Below are 25399 nucleotides of genomic sequence, written 5' to 3' on the forward strand. Positions count from 1 at the left end.
TGAAGTTAATGCTGCTATAGATTTATTCCAGAAAACAATTGAAGATTGCCTAAAGCTGCACAATTAGTTAACTGTGGAGCTATATGTTGACGGTATCACCTCTGTGTATGTTATTGCTCTGTAAACAAAAAGGGTTTCCTTAACTTGACTTTCAAAACTATTAGGATCCAGAAGATGTGGTGTGTATATATATATATATATATAGAGAGAGAGAGAGAGAGAGAGAGAGAGAGAGTCTCAGCCATAACAAAGAACAAGATTTTGCCACTTGCAGCAACGTGGATGGACTTGGAAGGCGTTATGCTAAGCGAAATCAGACAGAGAAAGACAAACACCGTATGATACCACTTATATGTGGAATCTAAAAAATGCAAACTAGTGAATAAACAAAAAGAAGCAGACTCCCAGAGAACAAACTAATGGTTACCGGTGGGGAGAAGGAAAAGGGAGGGGTAGTACAGCAGTAGGGAATTAAGAGGTACAAGCAATTAGGTATAAAATAAGCTGCAAGGATGTAGTGTACAACGTGAGGAACATAGCCAATATCTTATAATAACTATAAATGGAGTATAACCTTTAAAAATTGTGAATCACTGTATTATATATGTACAGCTGTAACTTATATTGTACAGCAACTATACTTCAATTTTTTAAAAAAAAACTATTAGGATCCATAATCTGGCTTCAGAAAAATAGAATAAAGTTGACCCTGTCTATAGTGGAACTAATTTCTCTGTCTCCTTAATTCAAGAAGAGAAGGCCTGAATGTCTAACGGATTCCCCAAATTTGTTTATATGCATAGTGTGTGCAAACTTCATAAACCGTAACTCTGGATATGCAAACATGTAACTTGATTTTAATATAATACAACTTAATCTCTACTGCTATTTTGAGCCTTCCCTTCTGGCTGCTGCAGAAGCTTAATCTAGTTATATTCAAATAAACTCAGTCAAGTCCAAGGATTTCTCTACCAATCCAATTTAAAAACTCAGTCACACACAGTATTTTTCCCTGTCCCCATCTCTGCTCTTCCTTATCTGCCCCCTGCTTCCATACTTGGCATGAGGCTGATTTTAAGTTCCAGAGGCAGATGCAAATGTTGTAGCAAAATTGAGGGAAGAGAGTCCACTTTTAGATCTTAAGAAATAAGGTAATGAAACATATAAAAGCTGATGGGACCAAAGACTTCTCACATCATCTTATTCCATATGCATTGCTCTCCAATATCTTCCAAAATGGGTCTGTATTAGTGCTGATTTTGAACGTGAGAGTTGCACTTGAATCAGGCTTGATCCGAACTTACATATAGATAATAAGTGAACAACAATGTTTTCTACTCCTTATAACATAAACCTGGATCCTACTGACCTTTTCTTTGAACTGTCTATTCCAATAGATGGCACTGAGCTAATCCTATACTCTCCACTCACCACCTCCATCATCCTATACCCAATAATCCTTATCTATGAGACAAACGTTCAAGGTTGATGGTGACAGGAGATGCTACCTGGGCCACGTGCAGTTCAAAGGTACAGGGATCTGTTTATAGTAACCTTGCCAACCAGATACAACTGCAAATGAGTGGATGATGGAGAAGACTGAGGGGAGTGAGGGGGTAGAGACAAACTAAGATTTTGAAAATGTTTACTTGGAGATAACTGTAGATACGCAACCAGAAATGACTGGAGATATCCTGATATGTAAGATGAGAATCAGAGATGTGAATTTGGGACTTATCTGCACCTTTGGAGAAAATATAGATAAAGGAGGAAAGAAGATGTCCCATCAAGCCCTAAAGAACCCCAGCATTTAGGGGTCTAACAGAGTAGGAATCAGCAAAGGAGGCTGAGATGGTGGAATACATAGTTGGTGGCCTAATGTAAGAAAATTGTGGGGTTTTTTTTAACATCTTTATTGGAGTATAATTGCTTTACAATGGTGTGTTAGTTTCTGCTTTAAAACAAAGTGAATCAGTTATACATATACATATGTTCTCATATCTCTTCCCTCTTGCATCTCCCTCCCTCCCACCCTCCCTATCCCACCCCTCTAGGCGGTCACAAAGCACAGAGCTGATCTCCCTGTGCTATGCGGCTGCTTCCTACTAGCTATCTATTTTACGTTTGGTAGTGTATATATGTCCATGCCACTCTCTCACTTTGCCACATCTTACACTTCCCCCTCCCCATATCCTCAAGTCCATTCTCTAGTAGGTCTGTGTCTTTATTCCCGTCTTGCCACTAGGTTTTTCATGACCTTTTTTTTTTTTTCCCTTAGATTCCATATATATGTGTTAGCATACTGTATTTGTTTTTCTCTTTCTGACTTACTTCACTCTGTATGACAGACTCTAACTCCATCCAAGAAAACTGTATTTTAAAAAGGCATACTTATAAAATAGGTAAACCAAGAATTTGTTATTGATTTTATTTGCATTACAAAAAGAAAATCATACAACTTCATATAACTATCCAACACCCTAAGGTATTTAAAGAATGATATGATCTGCCCAAACTTTGGTTTATTAACAGCTTTTCTGGATTACATCATCTGTGTATAATGGGACACACGTCTACATGCATTCGCACTTATGTGGCCTCTCTTCTAGAGGTGAAAAGGGTTAGTCATGTTGCCTGGCATATAGACTTTACAGGAGGACCATTCAGGAGGTGGATGGTCTAATAACCTTCAACTACCTGCTCGTTGCCTTGGTCTTCCATTGTAGCCATGGCGAGCAGCTTCCAGATGCCTCTGCTCCGAAAGAGTGACATAGATCTAGAGATGACATGGTGCTGGCACTAGACGCCGCGTTACAGAAAAGGAGCAGAGGGGCATTGCTCCTAGGCATTGCTGATCAGCGGAAGGTGGGAATAAAACCGAGAGTTCTAGTAGGCACTTGAATAGGTGAGTCTAGAGCTCAAAGGAGACGGCTGAGCTAGAGATATAAATATGATCGCCAGCAGGAGTGAGCGGCAAGTTTAAAGGAAGAACAAGGATGGATTTAGTATAATCAACAATTAGAGTCTAAACAAAGGACAGGGAGATTGACAAAGAGTAGCCAGTGGGGTAAAAGGGAATCAGAAGAACATGGTGTCACAGAGTCAGATAATCAATTGATTCATGGAGACAGGCTTTAGCTCTTTGGAATGCTGCTTATTAGTTGAGTAGGATAAGAAAAGAAAGTGGCCATACACTGTGAAAATACAGAAGTCACTGGGAAAATTAGAAAGATCGTTTTACTAGTGTGAAGGGTACAGAAACCAGAGAGAAGGGCACGGGCTACAATGTAATGGGAGGTGAGAAAGTGAAGGCACGGGTATTACCATCTCCTTCAAGAAGACTTTCTGTGAAACAGAGATGGTGATACGAAGGTCAAAGGAGAATTTTTAAAGACAGGACAGAGTGGACATAATTTTCTGGTGATGGAGACCAAGCAGGAGAAAGAGTTTACAGCCCAGAGGGAGGGTGGTGGTTCACAGCCTTGGCTGCACCCTGGAATCACCTGGGGGCTTGGCCACTGACGCCGCAGTCTCCCCACCCAAGCATTCTGATTGGTCTGGACTGCAGCTTGGGATTCAGGGCTTAGAAAAAGCTCTGTAGATGGTTCTTGAAGACACGGTTGAGAGTCACTGACTTAGAGAAATCCTTGAGTGGGTGGGATCTAGGGAACAGGTGAAGAGCCCTTGATAGGTGGGGCTATCCGTCCCCCACTGTGACAGGAGCAAAGTAGGATACGGGTGAAGGTGCAGGTTTTCTAGACTCAGTGGAAGGAGGGTGAGGTTGATCCCTCCTGTGATTCTGTTTTTCTCAGTAAAGTGCAAAGCAAAATCATCTGTTGAGAACAAGAAGCAAGGAGGGAGTATTGGAGGCCTGTTGGAAGAGACATGAGAGTTGGGAGGTGGGAAGCAGGCTTACTACACGAACATGGCAGATGGGTCTGCCCTGGTCCCCAGAACCCAGGGAAAACTGCCACCACCCCTTAATTCCTTGGCCTGTGAAAGTCCAAACATTTCTGCAACTTTCTTGGGGAGATTGTCGTGGTCATCTCTACGTGTAAGAATCCTATATCTCCCAGTGCTGACACCTGTGCTGCCTCAGAAACATCATAAACAGTTACACAAAACATTGATGAATGTCTAGACATCAATTGCTACTTGGTGTGGGGCGGTGAGAGGAGGAAAGATTTACAGTCGTCTCTCGGAATCCCTGGGGATTGGTTCCGGGACAGCCACAGATACCCAAAATCCACGGACGCTCAAGTCCTGTATTTGTCCTTCATATTCCTTGTGTGCCGCGGATTCAACCAACGGCGACGGTAAACATACACAATCTGCGGTTGGTTGAATCCGCTGATGAGGAACTCGCGGGTACACAGACCCCAACCGTGCTGTGGTTCTCCAACTCAGACCACATCAGGATCACCTGGAGGGCTCGTTAAAACACAGGTTTCTGTGCAACATTCTCATATTGATGAGGTCTGGGTGGGGCCTGAGAACTTGCATTTCTAACCTGTTTCCAGGGGCTGGCCATGCTGCTGGTCAGGGACCACACTCACAGGACCCCTGGTTTACATAATAATCACAAGGTAATAATTACAAAACACAGGAGACTGTGTTCACTCTTCTTAAAATTCCACTGGCTCCTCCCTAACCCTCATCCCAGTCTCTCTCCAGCTTTTACTGCCTCTTCTCTCTCCCCTTTTGTTTTTCCTTGTCCCCCAAACTCTGCTCTCTCATCCTCTCTCAGGAGCAAATTCTCTTATTCTCTCATGCAGAACACTTCAGCAAGCCTTTTTATTCTTTGGGCTTCTCCAACAGTCAGACTACACATTTGTGCTTCTACACACTTTTCCAAAGCTATTCCCTCCAGAAAAATTCTGGCACCAGCTTTTAAGTTAATACCTTTTTACATTTTTATGTTAATGCTCACTGAGATCTCCCAGGGGATGTGAATGGAATGGGAGAAAGAGGTCATCTCTTCATTTCTCTCATGCTGTGGTTTTCCCGGCCTAGAAACCAAAGCATAATCCAACCAGGGGATCTGTATGATGAACCCCACACACAACCAAATACACTGTAGCCTGACAATCACCCAGTTTCATGCTTGCATGTGTGAATTCATAACAATAGACTCATAAAGATATGATCTGGCAATTAGAAAGTAGATAAAAAGAGAGGCCATTGCCCAAGGAGAAAAGATAACAAAAGAGGAAATCAGAAGTTGTCAAAATAAAGCCAGGTGAGCAAGATGCTGAAAACACCACACTCTTGACATGGAAGTGATGTCTAAGGTGACTTAGGACACTGGGCTGAAATTACACAGGCAAGTACAGCACTGATTGATAAAGAATGATCAGCTCTTTTGCTGGGGGCCCTTCAGCTTGCTTTGCATTCATAGGCAATTTATCCTCCTTAATCACTAAATCATTTGTGGGGATCAATAGCTGTACCACGTTGCTGAGGGCAGGGATGGATGTCCGGAGAATTATTGGTTAGCTTTTTAATTTAATTGTGCTAACCAGGCTTCAGATCCGTTCCAGGAAGGAGCCCTTGTCTGGGTGTTGGAGAGAAAACTGTACCCACAAAGGCAGCAAGAGTGAGCTGGGCGTTTATTGTGAAGTCATCTTATTTTTCTGACCACTTGGGAACTCTGAATGGTTGAATGTATTTCCCTATTTAAGTTCAAACTGTTCCAGATTGGTAGTCTAGCATTAGTGCCAGAGAGTGTGTTCTGAAAGATTTCAGTGTCCCGTCCTGTGCTCAGTACTCAGGTCAGTATTTGATTGTTCTGTTTGGTAGGGTACCAGTCATTTTCAAGGGGTTCGGCTTTTCTTAATCACTTGTTTCCCACCTCATTCTCCATCACTGATTTTCCCTTAAATCCAGCCTTCATCCCAGCACCTAGCACAGTGCCTGGTACATACTTCATGTTTAATAAATGTTTGCTGCATTGATATAATAATTCCAAGTAAATGCTTTTTAGGTTCACTGCACTTATCATCACAGATAAGTTGTGAATGTAATCTCACAACTTACCGTCTTGGAAAAAGTCAAAGTCATATATGATGCATGGGGGACATGTGTTATGGGTACATGTGTGTAGATTTCTCTCTCTTTTAGCACCTGACACTAAATTCGCATCTGGTATTTCTAACTTTTCATTCAATGTGATTTTTGCATTTTCCTTTAAACAAAGAAATCTATTAAATTTAGTGTAAAGAAATCAATAAATTTCCAATATCTGGATGCTTTTAATAGTAAAAACATATGACCAACTTGTATTTTATTATAACATTTGTCCTTATACTATTTGCTTTGTAATTATACATGGTCTTTTAGACCCTTCAGTACAGAATGGAGTAATGCACCAGGCCTGGTATTCCTGGGGTAACAATGACCAACACCCCTTTCTCTTGGAGACCCTTGAGCCCAGACCAGAATTTACACCCTCAGGCTAGAGCTATTCATCCATCAATCCACAAATATTAATAGTATATCTCCCCCAACGCTCATGACAGCATAATTACCCATGGGTAGTACAGCGATGTTATTTATTCATTCACACATATTAAGGATCAATGCTGAAGTAGGCACTCGAATATGGTACTGAAAAAGACAATCTTTGTCCTCAAAGAGCATCCGGCAAAGGTTTCACAAATGATCTACTAATAAACATGAATTACAACAGTTGCAAAAGAATTGCAAAAGAAGTCATGACACAACAAGAACATGTCATAGGAGCAGAGCAGTGGCCTCGTTGGGGAGTAGGGAGAGACGGGTCAGCGGATTATCTTTGTACCCTCTCCAGCCCCTAGAATAGTGCTTGCATACAACAGCAGTCAGATAGTTGGTTAACTGAATTTTTAAGAAGTTTTAATACAGCTTATGTGAAATTTTTAAGCCCTTATTTATTCTAACCTTCTATTTAATGAAATAGCATATATCCTTCTTGCAAGTGTCTAAATCATTAGAGTCTCATTCATCCTTCCTGTACCAAGTGAACATTATTCAGTGTGACATTGCAATCAGAAGGAAGCCCAGAGAGCTCACAGTGAACGTTATTTTCAGTGGCATATAGATGACCCCAGATTCAAGGTCCAAAGCTGTTTCTGGAAGGAGCAGGGTTGGAAGGTCTTTTCCAGAATTCATCTGCCGATTCATGTCTTTTATAGTTCCTTAGGTGGGTAGGTTTTTTTTTTATATCTTCAAATGATGCTCGAAGCAGGTATCTTCCTGCATTCTGTGTTTCAGAAAGCAGGATCCTTTTCTCATTCAGCCTAACACGGTGCCAGGCCCAGAGCTAACACTCATGAATGTTTGCTGGATTGAATTGATACCCACCACTCCAAGAGGCACGGAGAGGATTATTAGCCTCATATTTCAAGAGTAAAAAACAGACCCTGTGGTATTACATAAAATTTTCAAGGTCACACAGAAAAATCAGGAAACAAGCTGGGGCTAAAACCTGGTTACCCTGATTTGGTCAGGGTAAGCTCTTTTATTTTCAGAGCCAGAACCATGGGTATCCTGTATTGTGTAATGAGAGAAACAAGGGGTAGATGCTTCTATGATGTTCTAATCAACACTGGGAAAGCCTGCCGTTAAAAATAAATAAATAAAAAAAAAAATAAAACCAGGTTGATAGCTAAAAGATCAAACAAGTTTCCTTTGCAAAAAAAAAAAAAAAAAGAGAGAGAGAGAGAGAGAAATTAAGCATCCCAGCAAGGGCACAGGCTCCCTTTGAGGAAATGTGCTAAGTAAAGAATATCAGATGCTTTTCTTTGTAGAATTGCTTCATGAATAATAGTCTGTCTTCTGAAGATATTCAAGTACACTAAAAATTCCTTAACCAGCAAAACTGGAAAAATAGCACAAATCAAATAAACTTCCCAAGCTGGCCTGAGCTGTAATGTAATGCAGCGTGTTTGCAGGGAACATACATAGACACAACTGTTGAGGAATCGCTTGCCTGGGTTTCATGGGCTCGTTCCATTCCAGAGTTCACAGGTACAAAGGCAGGCCTCTAGAGAGGCTGAATTAAACCATTTTAGGAAGACAGTGGCTCTGGACCCTTCCAGGAAAAAAAGCACAGACTCTGGAAATGCCATTCCCTAATATACTCCAGTGTTTCCCAATTCCCACGGGTGGGAATCATATGCCTATAGCTCACACAGCCTGCTGGGGTCGCCACCCCTTCTGAGTTACTTTGAGATGAAAAAACATATCACGATGACACTGATCTGGAGTCACACTTGCTCCACAGATGAAGGCACCCCCTCGAAGACTGATTACACTCACCCAGCACGTCTTGCCTCTTTCTTTAGTGACGCTCAGCTTTTACATAAAGGGGAGGCAAGTAAAAGTTATTTCTAATTCCTCATTCAAAATTTCTCCCTTCACTAGAAAGGTGAGACATTTTGCCTTCTTGAAGAGGTCAAGCCGTTATTTCTTCCAAAGGATCCGAAACAGAACCAAACTCTGACTTAAGCTGTTCGGCAGTCTCTTCAGAGATCGAATATATGATAGCATTCCTAGCTCTACAATTGTCTTTGATCCTTTTGCAGGGCTTGAACTTGATGACCTTAGAAATGGGACTTGCTTTAACTTTAAAATAGCATGTAAATAAGCAAAAGGAAATTTTCTACCCACGTGGTGATGAATAGCCCTCCTTCTCCCTAAGAGATACTAAAATCAATATGCTCAGCATTCATTTTTACAGGTTTGTTATAAATTCTTACTTTCTCTGAGGGGGGAGGCAAATTGTAATTTCCAGGGGTGCCAGAAATCGGCCGTGTAAGTGAGTCCCAGCATTTCTCAGCCCACAATTTTCTTTTTTGAACTGCCCCACTCCCCCCACCAGAGGAATCGTAAAATAAATGAGGCCGTTCTTCTTTCCTACTTGCCTCCTGTAAGTCACCCGGAAAGAGTGGTTATTTACAAGGCACGCTGAAGGTCTGTTCTGGTGGCAGAGGTGCTGGGTAAAGCAGATGGAGGTATTATTCCATAATCACCAATGGCGCCATGTTTCCTTGTGAGTTTTATTGTGGTGATGGTTGTTTGCCAGAGGTCTCCTAGGATCAAGAGGCTGTCAACAGGCCCATGGTGTTGCCATTCCAACTCTATGAGCTCTCTAGACCTAGTTTCTCCTATCAGCTCTCACGCAATTGAGAAGTGTAGTCCCCACCCTTACATACGAGCACACACACATACACACACACACACACCTCTGCTTTCTATCAATAACAGTTCAGATTGTTGGGCCACTAGAACAGTGACTTGTTTGTCAGCTCGTTTTTCCTTTTCATAGTATAATAGTACCCTCCGTGCCCCGCCAGATCTAGAAAAACCTCACCACACCTCTCAAACTAGCAAAAGAATTTTAAAAACAAACAAAAACAACACCAAAAAAAACCAACAACAAAAATCTCAAGAGGCAAATGATTAAGTTTTCCTGTTTTTGTCAGCCTATCAAACAAAGAGAGTTTTTTGGAGTTTCCATGGGGATGTAATTTTTTTTTTTTTTTTACCCTAGCTTTGGACAACTATATTTTAAAGTGACAGATCTGAATAAAAACAGAGGAAAGAAAGCTCTTCTTTCCACCTTCAATCTTCTTTTAAAATCATAAATAAATTTAAAATTAAAATCAAGCCTCCCCATTTGATTTCCTTACCCTGTTGTGGATTCATGTTTATGCCCGCCGATTTTGAGGTAAGATTTAATTCAGCCGCTGGAAGGAAAAGGATGGTCTGGTCTCGAGCTGCAGAACTCCTTCCTATTCATGGTTTGCCACCTAAATTTATGACTTCCCATCAATAATAACCCAAAGCCCAAAAATAAATCCTTCATTTTCTTGGACTTCTCTCTCACTCTGAAAGCTCAGACATCCATCCCCATCTCTCATTCTTGCGGTTGGCGTTTACTGTGCCACGTTCCCAGGCACAATGTGCTGGGCGCTGGGGAGACAGTGCCCTGATCCCTTGGACTCAGAGTCATAGCCTACCTGGGGGACAGCTTAGTATTCAAATCCTGGCTTCATCTCTTACCTGCACTATGACCTTGGGATGGATACGTCTCTCTTCCTCAGTTTCCTCATCTCCAAAATGGGGAAAATATTATGCCTTCCTCTTAGAGATGTTATGAGTTTTAAAGAGTTTGCTTTTGTACCACACTTAGAAAGTTTCTGGCATGGAGTAAATACTAAACACATACTTGTTCAAGAAATAATTAAATCACAGAACAATTTCCATATAGTGGAGTGAATGTCACTGCAGTATCCACAGGACACTACAAAACAAGGCTTAATCCAACCTGTGCTGGGAAGAAGAGTACAGAGAGACTTAAAGAAGGGGGGAAGTTATCATTGTATAAAGATATTTAATAAAGACATTGATAATAAAAAAAAAGAGCACACCATGTTGTTCTTGAAGAAAAATTAATGCAACAAAGGTAAACTTGTTAACCTCTTCTTAAATAGGTGGTTTCATGTAAATGCAACCACACTTTAAAAAATAACTTTTTTCTCATGATGAAAGGCTTATTATAGAAATAAAAAAATAATGAAAGCATAAAAAGAACTCAGAGATCTACAAATCACAATTACCATTTTGGTGTACTTCCATTCACTTAATGTATTTTTGAATGGTTTTAATTTTTAATTGACAATTAGTTGAATACATTGCCCTTTCAAATATACACACATGTATGTATATAAATGGTAAAGAGTGGACTTTCCCTTTCACCTACCCTCCAATCCTAGAGAATCTCCAGAGAAAACAAACTTCAACTGTGCATTTCATTCCAGATATTTTGTTATAATTTTACATATTAATGTCCATATGTACATCTATAGAGTTTGGATTTTTTTAACCACAGATGGGATTGTGTTATGCACGTTACTCTATACTTTCTTGCACAGTATACCTTGGAGAGTTTTCTATATCAGTACAGGCATATTCTTTTTAGTGACTGCTTGGTATGGTTGTACCATAATTGATTTGGTCTTTTATTTACAAATATTTAGATTTCTTCTCATTTTCACTGTAGTATACCGTGCTACATTGAATGTTTCACATACCTTCCGTACAAATGCATTTCTGTAGAATAGATACCGAGAAATATCTTTGCTTGGTCAAAGTGAATCCACATCTTAGATTTGCATAGATACTGCCAAATTTTTTTAAAGGATGCAGTAGTTTATAATACAGCCACAGCACACGAGCGTATCCATTTCTTTAAACCTTCATTGGCACTAGGTGTTACCATGTGTTTTACTATATGCCAATATGCTAGGCAAAATATGGTATTTCCAACTCAATAGCAAAAAAAAAAAAAAAAATTTTTTTTTAAATGGGCAAAGAACCTGAATAGACATTTCTCCAAAGAAGATATATGAGAAGCCAACACATACATTAAAAGATGCTCAACCTCCTTAGTCATTAGGGAAATGCAAATTAAAACCACAATGAGATATTACCTCACTATTGTTAGAATGGCCATCATCAAAAAGACAAGGGGGAAGGGTAAGCTGGGGACGAAGTGAGAGAGTGGCATGGACATATATACACTACCAAATGTAAAATAGATAGCTAGTGGGAAGCAGCCGCATAGCACAGGGAGATCAGCTCGGTGCTTTGTGACCACCTAGAGGGGTGGGATAGGGAGGGTGGGAGGGAGACGCAAGAGGGAGGAGAGATGGGGATATATGTATATGTATAGCTGATTCACTTTGTTATAAAGCAGAAACTAACACACTATTGTAAAGCAATTATACTCCAATAAAGATGTTTAAAAAAAAAAAAGACAAGAGAGAACAAATGCTGGCATGGATGTAGTGTTTCTCTAACCCCTGTATTTTCTGTTAAGCGGTTAGTTCTATCTAGAGACTCAATCAGATTCATCTATAAGTGAATTATTTTCTTTTTTCTTTGGAGAGGGGCAGAGAGAGCACTTAAGAACTATATACTTCTTAAGTCATATGCTGTGTGCTTCCTGGGGCATTCATCCCATCAGGAGACTCATAATGTCTGCTTGTCCCTCTTTTTGTGATGTTCAGATTTATCAGTAGGATCAGGTTTTATCAGTCTCATCCATCCATTATGAAGTTCCCCATTAGCCTTTTAACAAATGATTTTAGCCTAGATCCATTATTTCATTAGGGACTGCAAAATGGTGATGGTCTCATCTACCATTGTTTCTGCATTTATTAGCATCTATTATTTTGGTGCCTTGAGGTAATAGTCATGTAAGAAAGTCTAGATACATGGTTCTTTCCTATTTCTAAGTTTTTAAAATAATGAGTTGATTCTTAGCACCCTATAAAGGTTACCAATGAATTTTTTAAATCACTATGAAACTACAAATATTGAAATATTTCACATGTTCTAATACTTTGCAGTGACTATTATTTTTGCTATTTGAATTGTCCTATTCTTGGCCAGTGGGCATTTCTTCAAGTTGATTTCTGATTCCTTTGTCATGAGTCCTAGAATCTTTAAAAGCCTTCTTGTTTTCTGGTGGGAAGAAGTACTTCAGGCTAGTCTTGTACATTTCCTGACCCAGATCTGCAATCATTTTTCTTAAGCAGCCCAGGTACCTTTTAATGGGGGGTGGGCAGAGAGGAATGGTACTTAGAGATCATAATCTGGGCTCAAGGGTACTTGTTGTTGCTATTACACTGGTTGTTTTTTTCTAGTTCTTTTCAGTGGACAGAACCAAAAAATGTGATTTTTTTTTTTTTTCTACTTTTGGCTGCGTTGGGTCTTTGTTGCTGCGTGCAGGCTTTCTTTAGTTGCGGCGAGCGGGGGCTACTACTCTTCATTGCGGTGCGCGGGCTTCTCATTGTGGCGGCTTCTCTTGTTGTGGAGCACTGGCTGTAGGCATGCGGGCTTCAGTAGTTGTGGCATGCGGGCTCAGTAGTTGTAGCTCACGGGCTCTAGAGCACAGGCTCAGTAGTTGTGGCCCACGGGCTTAGCTGCTCCGTGGCATGTGGGATCTTCCCACACCAGGGCTCGAACCCGTGTCCCCTGCACTGGCAGGTGGATTCTTAACCACTGCACCACCAGGGAAGCCCAAAAATGTGATTTCTAAAGAGAAAATGCATCATGAGTTGTTACTGATGCTTTCAACTTATTTTTTTTTCTAAAATCCTTTTATCTGATATTTTTTTATAATGGAATTAAGTTTTTGATTATTACAGTATGTTCTGATTGAAACACTTCAAAGTATTGCAAGGACTAGTGGAAATAGGAAAGTCTGTTAATAATAATATTTGTTGGTGAAAAATCATAGTGAATGCAAAAATCTATTTGTCGGTCATATGAGCAAAAGCACAACTTTTGGGAAGTATATATGGGAAGAAATAACCATCCTCTCCCTTCACATACATTCTTTCTTATTTTCTTGTTATATCTTCCCCAAACAGAGGTAGTCAACAGTAGTTAGAATGGCCATCTCCCAACACATAAAATAATCGAATTCCCCAATGGGTGAACAAAATAATGAGTAGTAACCTGGAGCTCAGCTGAGTAGGCCACTTTGGAGCCTTAAGTGGGGACGTCTTCCAATTTCAGAGTGATGTGTCCTCACCCTACATCATCGTTTTAGTGCAAAAACAGAAATTAATTCAGGTGAAATGAGATTCACCTCCCAACAGGATTAATAGTCGCATTCACTGAAGTTCTTATTCTTCATTTGTGAACTGTGAAGAAACCAATGGTAGCTATAAGATCAATAGGATTTCTGCAGATGGAATGACAATATACCAGGACAAAATCACCTATTTTTTGACTTACAAAGTCAACGGTAGTTTTAAATTTGCAAGTTAATTACAGACCAGCTACACCACAACATTTTCAAATGGCAAAAGTACGAAAAAAGTTACATGTTACAAAAATATTTCAGAAAAAGTGTAGGCTAACAAAATAAAAGCACTAAAAAAGGTATCTTGCCCAAGGGAGGTCAGCTTGGAAAAATTATTACCAAAGCTAAACATTTTTATTTCACACAAACTATACTCAGAAATAGCTTTGAGACTGATTTCTGAGGCTGAAAGTATCAAAGGATTTATTTGTCAAGAAACAAATACTTTAACTGACAAGGGTGGATAGAATGAGTTCATACTCATTAAGATTTCTGCAGTGTTAGGGTACTAACAAACATCTCTTAATGGCAGAATGTGGTAACCATGGAATTATTGCTAAAGTAGTTTTCAAATGAAAAAAGAAAAAGAAAACAAAACAAATTAAACTTGACCAAACATGTCAATTTACAGTTTCAAGGTTATTTTACAAAATACCTCCATTTACACAATAGGCTCCACGCAGCATTTTAAGATGAAAGTTCTTTTAATTTATCCTGGCACGCTATAAATGAGCAAATTACACTGTTTAAAGAATTATTTAATATGTTTTATTTATTAAATTTATTTATTCGATAAGTTTTTCTTTCTCTTGACTCAGAAAAAGAAAAGATCTTACATATAATAGATTAAGACAGGAAGTTAAGCACACTGATAACTTATAGAAACAGGTGGGAACTGGGGAGGGTCAGCAATCATGTGAATCTCACCCAATGTGATGCTCTTCAAAGATGAGTCAATCTTCTCAGAGCCATTTAATGAAGATTTTGAAGGAAAACTTCATTTTGTAGTCTAGCCCTTAAACGCTTTCATTCTTACAGTTAGTTCAGCTGTTGGTCTGTAGTAGCAGGAGTTACAATACCAAATGGAAGATAGATAGATTCATTGCTCTGGATCAAAGATCATGAATGTCTTCAAGGCTAATGATACAATTGCCAAGTTGCTTTTTAAAATATTGTAGCAATTACAATCCCATCAGTAGATTGGCAATTCATCACACAGTAGCTGGTACTGAGTATTATAAAATAAAATACATAGACAAATGGATATATACACATAATTTCTTTTTAAACCTTTGCAGTTCTTGGATTACTACTTAATTAAAGGTTTTTTAAATTGTTTTCTGTTCACGTTTCCTCATCTGTGAACTGGTTTTCCCTTTACTGGCTTTCTTTTATACACCTCATGATTTTCTTATCAATTTATTGGAATTCTCTACATGTAAGGAAAATCTACTAACATTTTCTATTGTTGCAAATATCTCTCTAGTTTGTTGTAGACTTTATATTTTATTATATCCGAAATTCAAGTTTTACATTTATATCAAATAAAATGCAGTGATCATTTCCTTTTTGATTTTTTTCTTTTATCTTTGTCTTGATAAAACTTTCTCACTTGGAGACCAAATAAATATTCATAGTTATTTTACTCTGGATTTTTTATGCTTTGTATTTTTAAATTCAGGTTCTAAATTAATGTTCAGTTTACTCTGGGGTACAAAAAATTTACTTTTCCCAAGCAGCCAATTTTCTCAGCTGAATTAATGGACACTCCAGTCAGCCTCTTTGATTTATAACATTTCTTTTATCATAAATTTATTTCATAGACAGACAGATGCATACTGTAACATCTATTTCTAGGCTACCTATTTTGACCCATTAATCTAATTTTACACCAGTTGTTTAAATTATGGTAGCTTATAATACAATCTAATATCTTACAGGACAAGTCCATAAACATCTTATATTATAAGGAAAACATCTTTAAACATTCCTAAATGGGACTTCTAGACCTCAGTGGCCTTAAGAGGAGTTTTACCTCAATAGCAGGCATTTGAAACCCACTTGGCTAAGATGTTTATTATTACAATAGTTACAACAGTTAAACCACTACTATAGAGGAATTTTTTAAACGTAGCCTTTCCTTTTCAGGCCATTTTGATAGCATCATCTGGTGGCAGGCTGTAAAAGGTGTGCATGTAAACGGTCAATGTCCTTTTACACATATTCTGAGATTATTTTATTTTAAAATAAATGTATTCTTTTCCGATTTTACTCAGAACTATTGACCTCGATATTTCTGTTGTCACTTCTTTATGTGTTACCTCTGCTTTGTTCCACTTGGAAATGAAGCTGTCATTTCAGTTGAGGAGTCACATGACTGTATAGAGATTGCTGGTAAAACCATGGAACCCAGAAAGGCCAGAAGTCTGAAGCATCAAAGTTCACGCTGGCGAGGGCGGGGGGAAGGCTGTGGCACATTTGTCCTGTAACTCTGATCCTTCTAGAAAGGTAAAGTGGCTTTGGGGTGAATAAGCTATTGATGCACACAGCAACATGAGTAAGTCCCAAAAGAATTAGCCTGAGTGAAAGAAGCGAGACCCCCAAAAGTGTGCATACTGTACAGTTCTTTTTATATAAAATTGTAGAAAATGCAAATGAACTTACAGTGATAGAAAGCAGATTAATGGTTCCCTGGCCGGGCTGGGACATCAGGGAGAGGATTGGGAGGGAGGAATTACAAAGCGGTACAAGGAAGTTTTTGGGGTGATGGACATGTTTATTATTTTGGTTGTGAAATTATACAATTTAAATGTGTGTAGTTTATTGGACACTAGTAAATATGTAAATGTGTGTATGCGTGTGTGTATTTACTGTTGCATGAAACCACGCAAATGGTAGGCAAGAGGCAAAGAATGGAAAGGAAGTTACAAGAAAGTACTGGAGAGCAGACAAGACCACAGAATCTCCAAAGGGTTCTATCAAAGCTATAATACAGCCCAGAATGGGGATCCAAGCTGGTTGGACGGAGCAGCACTTGGCAAACTTTAATGTACACACAAATCCCGGGGAACCTTGTTAACATGCAAATTCTGCTTTGGTAGGTCAGAACTGGGCCCTGAGATTCTGCATTTCTCACAAGGTCCCAGGTGGTGCTGATGTGGCTTGTCTTTCCATCATTCTTTGAGCAGCAAGGGGCTAGAGCATTTGTTCTCAACTCCGGCTGCATATCAGAATCACTGGGGAGCTTAAAATTAATTAATTAGTTAATTAATTTTAAAACCCTGATGCCTGGATCTCACCCTTACTCCCAGAGATTCTGATGCAATCGATCTAGAGTTCAGCTGGAATCAAGAGTTTGTAAATCTACCCGGATGATTCTAATGTGCAGCCAGGGTTGACAACCACTACTCCAGAGAGATGGTAAAAACCTTATCAGGGAATGAGGAGGAAAGAACCCTGAGAAGGTAATAGGATGGCAAGTAGGGCCAGAGAAATGTGATGAACGATGTCCCCGATCAGAACCAAAATCGACCATTTCCAAGCCTGCAAATTGACCTGAGTATAACTTATAGCCTGTATGGTCCTGCCTGCGTTAAAGATGCTTTTGCTGCTTTCACACCTGGCCTGGGAATAAGTACCAGCTGATTACTGAGTAGGCAGATGGGGAGCGAGGTTTTCCTGAGATTATAGCCACAGGGAAGAAAAGTCCTTGCAATGGAGGAAGATGACCAGGGAGGCTGATTGGACACACACTTACCAACACATGCACAAGGATTTTTCCTTGAAAGGAGACAAAGCCCAGCCTCTCTCCTCCTGTCCCTGATGGGTCACTAACCAGGCATGACAGATGGTACTCCAGCCTCCTAATATGCCCCAGACTTGTTTTAAAATCATTTGGAATTCTATTAACATTAATAATTTGGAAATTATTTTTTGATCTGTGTTACAGACTTTTATCTGCATTATAGAATTCTGATTCTGAAACCACTGATGCAACAGAATCCTAAAATGTTTACTGAGACTTGTCAATTTAATTGTGCTACTTGGAACTTAAAGAGCCAGAGTTTGTCAGCATTTTGCTGACAAATGTCATCATTTACAGACTGATCTTGGCCACTAATTATGTTCACCATTGCTAAAATTACATGTTGTGAAATGAGCTACCTTTAGTGAAACAAAAGACTTTTTTTCCCATTTAGTTTTTTCCTGTTTAGCAATTTAGGACCGAAACAAACTTGCAAGTATATGAAAACCTTCTGGTTTGGTAATAGTCATTATGTTTAAATTTCAATGCAGAGGATGCAGTATACCTGGATAATGAAAAAGAAAGAGAAGAATATGTCCTGAATGACATCGGGGTTATTTTTTATGGAGACTTCAATGACATCAAGAGTAGAAGCTGGAGCTATGGTCAGGTGAGCCACTTAAAATTTGTCATCGTCAAGGACATTTTTACTTAATATTTTTAGCCCCATGTATCACTGCAGGGTGCTATGTGTCGATATGAGAGAAGCACAATTTCCTGCTTTTCAGAATCTGAGACTCCAAGATAGCCTGGGAGTAGAGACTTAGAAAGGCACCTGCATAATTTATCAACTGAAATCACATATTTTCAGTTATTACAATGTTACAGAGACGGGAGATTGTATGGATGATATGGCATTCCAGTGAGAAATGCTTTGCAAACTCAGTACAGTGAAATCTCATGAGCTTAGACTCTGCTCTCCAAGCTGGAATGAACCCATCCATGTTTTTCTTTTCTTATAAGGAAAAGTGTTTTGATAATAATGCAAAGGATACAGAAAGGCAAGTGCCCAACTCAAAGAAATCACTTTTTTTAAGTGTTAGGATTAGATATGCTAATTAGAAAAGAATGCTACCATTTAGTCGAAGGAGGGCCCACTGGGCTTTCACCTCAAGACATTTAATCAGCTGCAGCCTCAAATTACTGTCTGGATATAAGGTAGCAAATGGTGTTTCATTTGAGACATTCAATGGTTCAAACTATTTCAGCTCGGTATCTTTAACAATGGAGCAAATGAATATTTTTACCATATTTCCATAAACAGACTCAGGTCCTGTGATTCAGAAACGACTTCCCATTAGCAACGTGAGGGCAGGTGAATGTGTCATTTCTCAGCGTTTTGGCTGAAATGGTTGGAATTGTGCACCATCGTTCTGGGTATCCAGGGGCAGATGTCACAGAACCTGACCTCACCAGGTCACATGATACTTTCTTGGCCTGAGATCCTTGTTTAAACTTCCACATGGGCTCTCCCCACAGTGCTCAGCCCTGCTCGAGCCCGACCACTGGGCTGTCATCACTGGCTCTTGTCTTGTCCACCCAGCTTTACGTCTCGCTCCTTCTCACTAACTCCTGAGAATCACACGCCCAGGGTTCGGGTTTGCCTGCCTGCCTTTCTGACGTCCTGCCAGGCTAATGATCTATGTGCCCTTTCCCAGTTTTGGGGTCCCTGCCTGGCTCCCTGGTTCCCAGTCCTCCCCTTCCTGAGTGACATACAACCCGTGACCATTGCTTATTGTCTGGTGCTCTTGCCTTGGGTCCCTAATTCCTAACCTTTAGGTGTGATTCTATTTATGCCCCCAATGTGACAATAGAGAGAGAGCTAACAAGGAAAAAAGTCATCTAGGTGGGTAGCAAGGAGGGCTGGGAAAGGGTCCCAAGCATGGTCGTGTACTCCCCAGCCCACCTGCCTTTGGATAGATGCCCTTGAGCACAGCCACTGCCTGTCTCTACTGTCATTCGGAGCCCATTAATTTGTGTACTTCAGTCCAAACAACCAGCCAAGCCAGGAGTTTGTAGTGTAGTTCTCTATGTCTTTACCTTTCCAGCTCGTGGCTGTCATGCCCCACAGACAGAGCTGGAAGGTGCTGCCTCATAAGAACCAGAGTAATGAGTTCTTATTCACCTGGAGAGCTAGTGCAATTACCCATTTCTGCATCTATCACATCAGTTTAGGATACACGCAGAGTTGGTGTTCCAACTGGAGTTTAATAAAGAATTGCATGGAAATTAGCCATTAAGATTGTGGTTTCTGTCCTAAGCCCTTGGGAGGATAATATACAAGGTTTCTGTATTCAGGGAAATATTCTGTACAATGAGGTACAGTATAAGTATAATCTTCCAATTTTGCCCTTTTTTTTTTTTTTTTAACTCTTTTGTCTTTGTTCCTTGTTTGGAAAATTTTGGCATTGTATGTGGCTAGGAGTTCTTTCTAAGGAAATTGAACTGACTACCCGACGGGTCCCTTGATAATACAATCTCCTTTCTCTAAGCCTTCCTGCCCTCTCTTTGACCCTGGAGTCCACCTTATCTCAGAAGAGAGGAAACCTTAGACAGACATTCACTACGGTGAGGTCTCCTACAATTTCCAGTGCAGACCTGAAGTGCCTTCCTGAAATGTACCTGAGAGCCATTTACTGTCGATATGTACAAGGACTCATGTTGCTTTTGAGGGCTCCAGACTTTGGCCTGACTTTGGTAAATGGCTCATTCCCTTGCCTTGGCGCTGGAGCCAATATGCTGGAGAGATCCTCTAAATTAACCCTACAATTTTCTGAAGAACTTCAAGTCAGTTCTTGATCCTTGAGTACATCAGCTCGCTAGTAGTTCTGTTTATATTTCTAGCTAGCATTTAAGTTCTTAATCATTTTACTAAAAAATAAAAGAGGGTGTCTCCTTCCTTCCACCTTGATATTTCATGCTAAAGATTATGAGTGATTACCATCTAGGAAATACACATTTCTAAACATGAGGTTGTGGTTTCATTTTATTTTTCAACAGAGAATGTCTTGTTTTCAGAGTGGACATTAAATAGTATCAAATTTTTTTTCTCCAAATAGTTTGAGGATGGCATCCTCGATGCTTGCCTGTATGTGATGGACAGAGCAAAGATGGACCTTTCTGGCAGAGGGAATCCCATCAAAGTCAGCCGTGTTGGATCTGCCATGGTAAGAACAACCACTGATTACTAAAATCGATTACACACGTCATTTGCCTCAGTATAGATGTCAGCTCATTAAGTGCTGTTGAAATGGTGACTTACACATAATGGACTTTTATTTGGAAGAGTCTGTAATTCCCTGAACTTGTCATGTGCCGTAAAACAAAATTCTTATATCAGTACTGTATGTTGCTTTGGCTTCAGACAAATGCCGATAGATGACGTGGACAGTATAGATCACTTATTCTTTAGAATCTTTGCCTAGGGGCTGAGAGTGACCATGACAAAATGTCAGCAACTATAATCAATCAATCAACAAACAAACATCAAAGGGCATCAAAAAAAACCCCTGCAAGATGGAAATTTTCTACATTTACTCACACCCATAGTAAGAGTAAAGAAATAAACGACTAATCCCAGCTTTCAGTTCAATGATACCTCACCACAGGGCTTTATAGTTTATGAAATGGACATTGATTCTTCACAGTACTCACATGAGATAAGTGGGGAGGGGGTGGCATTACCCATGCCATTTTACAAGTTAGGAAACAGTGTGATGACAGTTTGTCAGTGACAAAGCCTCAGCTAGAACCCAGGTCTGCTGATTCCAAAACTAGACATTTTCTACCTTCCTTGCTGGCCTCTGCAGGAGATCCTGAAACATCTCTGGGAATGCACAGACCCCGCAATGGGACAGCTTCCTGAGAGAGGAGATACAATTGTCATGAGTGGGAAGGTTGGGGGTCAGGTGTGGGCGGTGAATTAATTGTGTTGCCCAAGTCCTGGACCGTACTGACGTGCGGACCGGGTCCTGTGCAGCCTTGGACCGTATCAACGTGCCGCACCCACAGATCCTGCCCTTGGTGTATGAAAGAGAATCAAATCTGATTTACGAGCAGAATATTCCTGAAAAGAACATTAAGCTAGGTGCTATTTCATACAATCAAAGACTGAGCAACAAATACTCCTTTTTGTTACCAATTTCCTTAAGTTTTATTTAAAAAAACAATCTCTCTGAAAGAATGCTGTCTTTGGGTTTGGTTTAAGTTAAATAAAATCAAAATCAAATATTGTTTATATAAAGATAGTAGACTGAGAATGATATGAAATGTAATTTATGGTTAGCTCTTAAGAACAAAGATTGTTTTATTAGTAACTAGGCTGTGTGTAAATTTAAGAAAAGTGGAGCTTAAAAAGAGAAGGTAAGAACGAACATCTAAAGGCAGTTTTGTTTTCTGTTGTTATTTTATGTATGCAACATAAACTATGCAAGTGAAAAGACAATGGATTCTAAAGAATTTGGGAATTTCTTTATAATAGCTATTTATTACAACATGCATTAGACCTGCAGTCAGTCACTCTTTTTCCTGTTTCATGGACAAAATTCTCCCTTTTCTCCTTTGAAGTCATCATGATAGGTTTGCAGTGAGGAGGGAAGCAGTTGCTCGCAGTGTTTAGATATAAATTAATTCCTTGTTAGGCACTCTGAAATGACATGCTCGTCAGCCCGAGCTTACTCACATGGTGTGGGTATATTTACAAGTCTAGAAATCACTACCTAACACAAGCCAAAGCAAGAGGGACGCAAATAGGAAGCAGCTAACCCAACACTATGGTGACATCTGGCCAAATGGAAGCTGTTAAGTCTTGAATTAAGCAGAGAATCCTAATGCAAATTGCCTTGAAATTTTATTAATCATAAAAAGCCTATGAAGTTCTGATTTTGAAAATCTATGACTCACAAGATTTAGAACCGGACAGAATCAATTTGGGGGAGTTGGTTTGGTTTTATTTTTGGAGGGAGAGGCCTTGGGTGTTAGGGGAGAGGTCCACCCTGGGCAATATCTCTATTTCCACCACCACCATCGTTTACATACACAAAATATACGTTTGAGAGTTTTCAAAATCTTTTTATATCTATTATCTCTTTTAATCCTTAGAAGAGCTCTGTGAATCTTTCCAAAATCTATTCAGTTATAATGATTTTAGAAAGTAAAATACTGAGCCTCCAAAAATCAATAAAAAATATGCAACTTTCCCCAAAAATCAATTGTTTTCTGGTCACTCAGGGAGTTCCTCTCCTGTTCACAAATCCTGGAAATCTATCATGAAATTGCTGAGGGAAGTTAAGCAAAGACTGAAAGAAAAAAAAAAAAAAAAACAGAAACCCCTCAAATTTCTCAATAAAGATTTGCTTTAAAATATGAGAAGATGTATTTAGGGAGCCCAGAAAGAAAATGTTCTGAAGTTGCTTGAGTCTAGCCAGAACCCTGGGTCCGAGCAGATAGGCCTGTGGATGTTTTCTAGGGGGCTGGTCCACTCCACTGGAAGAACAGAGAGAGCTGTGTGGTCGTTTTAAAAGTTCTCAATCATCTCCCCAGCCTGGTCACTGAGGCAGGAAATTCCTTTTATAGGATACAAATACTGGAACAGGATACACCGTGACATGCAAATTCTCTGGGAGGGGTAGCACATTGACTGCAGTTCATGCCAAGGTGACAGTGATGGAAGGCAGAACTTTCCTGGGCTCAGTTACTGCCAGGAAGGAGTGGGACGAGCAGCCTGGTCCTGGCTGGGCACCTGCAGAGGGTAGAGAGGGAATAGGAGGCAAGAGCAGGTGACTGGGGCCCCAAAGACTAATTTGCTTCCTGTGGTCACGGCAAAGTCTGGCACTGAAGACAGGCCAGGAATTTGCAGAAAGCAGATGGGTGCTCGGTGCTATATGAGCACAGATAATAACTCAGGTTATTATCTGGCTTATCTCACTTTCTGATGAGGGTGATGATGATGGTGATCTAAATCTGGCTTTCCAGTCCCCAGATAAAAATCTTTGTCGTCTAGTGTTTATGACCTTGGGCCGTTCTTTGCCCTGGGGGTATCCTACACACTAGAGGATATTTAGCAGCAACCACGGCTTCTACCCAAGAAATGCCAGGAGTTGTGACAACCAAGAATGTCTTTAGATATTTCCAAATGTCCCTCTGGGTCAAAATCACCCCCAGGGAGGGCCACAGCACTAAACCCCTTCGAGGTTCAGCTTCCCTGCCAGTGCCATGAACATAACCCTCTCTTCCGGCCTGCGTGGAGGATCTGTTTTCTTACCTTATTCAAAACCTGCTGGCTTTCCTTCTTCTGCTGAAGAGAAAGTGGAGGCAGCATCCTGCGGGAAGGCCCTGGTCCAGGTCACATCAGACCTCTCGGTTCTGACTCTTGCGCGAATTTCCTATGTGACCCAGGACCAATCACTCAGCCTCTCCGGGCCTCCTTTATCTTTAAAATGAAATTTTGTCTCTGTACTCAGATCACACTTGTTATATTCCCCGTGGCAGCAAGAATTCCGTTTTCTCCTTCAAAACAATGTTCTTCTTTCTTCTATTTTTTCCCTTTATAAATTCAATATTTAGTTCTTTTGAGCTGCTGTTACTTCACTGTGATGTGAAAATCAGGAAAGTTTATGACAATCTGGACAGCCTTGGGCTATTGGGTTTTCCCAGGGGAAAGAAAGTCCAAAACTCCTGTAAAGGGTTTTACAGGAAAGTCTAAAACTCCTCTAAAACTCATTGTCTGGGGATTGGTCCTGAGATGCTATAACCTTACATAAGCGAACTTTTATTTAGGTTTTTCTAAATAGTGAGTGGCACATTTTACCGAAGCTACACTGCAGATTGATTTAAGAGAGAAAAAATTTTTTTAAGAGATTAGAAAAAAGAAAAACCTTGTCCAGAGTTATACTTCCTCCTTTCTTTTTCATTTTAAAAATTTTATTTATTTATTTATTTATTTATTTGATTTTTATTGGCATATAATTGCTTTGTCACCAGTGACCTTGTGACCTTGAATAAGTCATTTAACTTCCTGATACTTCAATAAAAACAACAATGTTGTGTTAGTTTCTGCTGTACAGCAAAGTGAATCAGTTATACGTATACATATGTCCCCTCTTTTTTGGATTTCCTTCCCATTTAGGTCACCACAGAGCACTGAGGGGAGTTCCCCGTGCTGTACAGTAGGTTCTCATGAGTTACCTATTTTATACATAGTATCAATAGTTATACTTCCTCCTTTAAACTACTTGATTACTGTTTGCTTTCCACCTCGTATCTGATGTGACAGTCCCCACCAGGACAATTGCCAGGAAATGTGCCAGGAAAACTTTAGAAGGATGCTTCGTGCCATCTGAAAACTTATTTTGCTCACAGGGCACTAATAAAGCATTCCATCACGGACCCTGAATTACAGTGAAGTAACCAGACATGGACTCTAGCCCCAGTCACACTCGCAAGACAGGAAGTTAAATGACTTATCCAAGCTCAAGACAGGTGTGCTATGCCATGTGACAAGAACAGCAGGGTCCTGGGGAAAAGAGAGATGGTGACAATAGCCTGCCTTTACTGCTGGGTGGTAACTGGTCCCTGCCTGCTTCTGCCTCATGACTGATGGGATCTGGCAGCAACTCTGGGCAGAGAAGTTCTCCCATACTGGCCCTGCCGTGGCCGCTGGGCCTGTGGATACTGCTCGCTTATTCACTGTGGAAGCCCTAGCATCCCACCTCAGTGCAGGTTCGCTCCTTTGAGTTGAGACTTATTAATAGGAGATCTGTGTCAAAATGCACACAGAACCAGTACATGAGATGTGGAAGACTCTCCAGGGGTCTTCTAGGTAAAGGGGTGGAGGCCCTTGGAAATGATGTCACTCAAGGTCACACACAAATAAGTGGCTGAGCTGGAACTAGATACTGTCCTTGCTCTCAGGTCATATTAGACCTTAGACGGCCACCACCAACACACTAGCACCA

General features: G+C 40.1%; 1 protein-coding gene across 1 annotated transcript in view; it reads left to right on the forward strand.

Moving 5' to 3' along the window:
* The window catches only part of F13A1 (coagulation factor XIII A chain), a 140447-nt gene that overhangs the window by 42232 nt on the left and 72816 nt on the right, over nucleotides 1–25399 (forward strand). Inside the window, exons 4-5 of the mRNA XM_068558050.1 lie at nucleotides 17936–18054; nucleotides 20504–20611. Coding sequence (XP_068414151.1) covers nucleotides 17936–18054; nucleotides 20504–20611 — 227 coding nt within the window. The remainder of the gene's footprint in view (nucleotides 1–17935; nucleotides 18055–20503; nucleotides 20612–25399) is intronic.

This window comes from Eschrichtius robustus, chromosome 12, assembly GCF_028021215.1.
Source record: "Eschrichtius robustus isolate mEscRob2 chromosome 12, mEscRob2.pri, whole genome shotgun sequence".
Lineage (NCBI taxonomy): Eukaryota > Metazoa > Chordata > Mammalia > Artiodactyla > Eschrichtiidae > Eschrichtius > Eschrichtius robustus.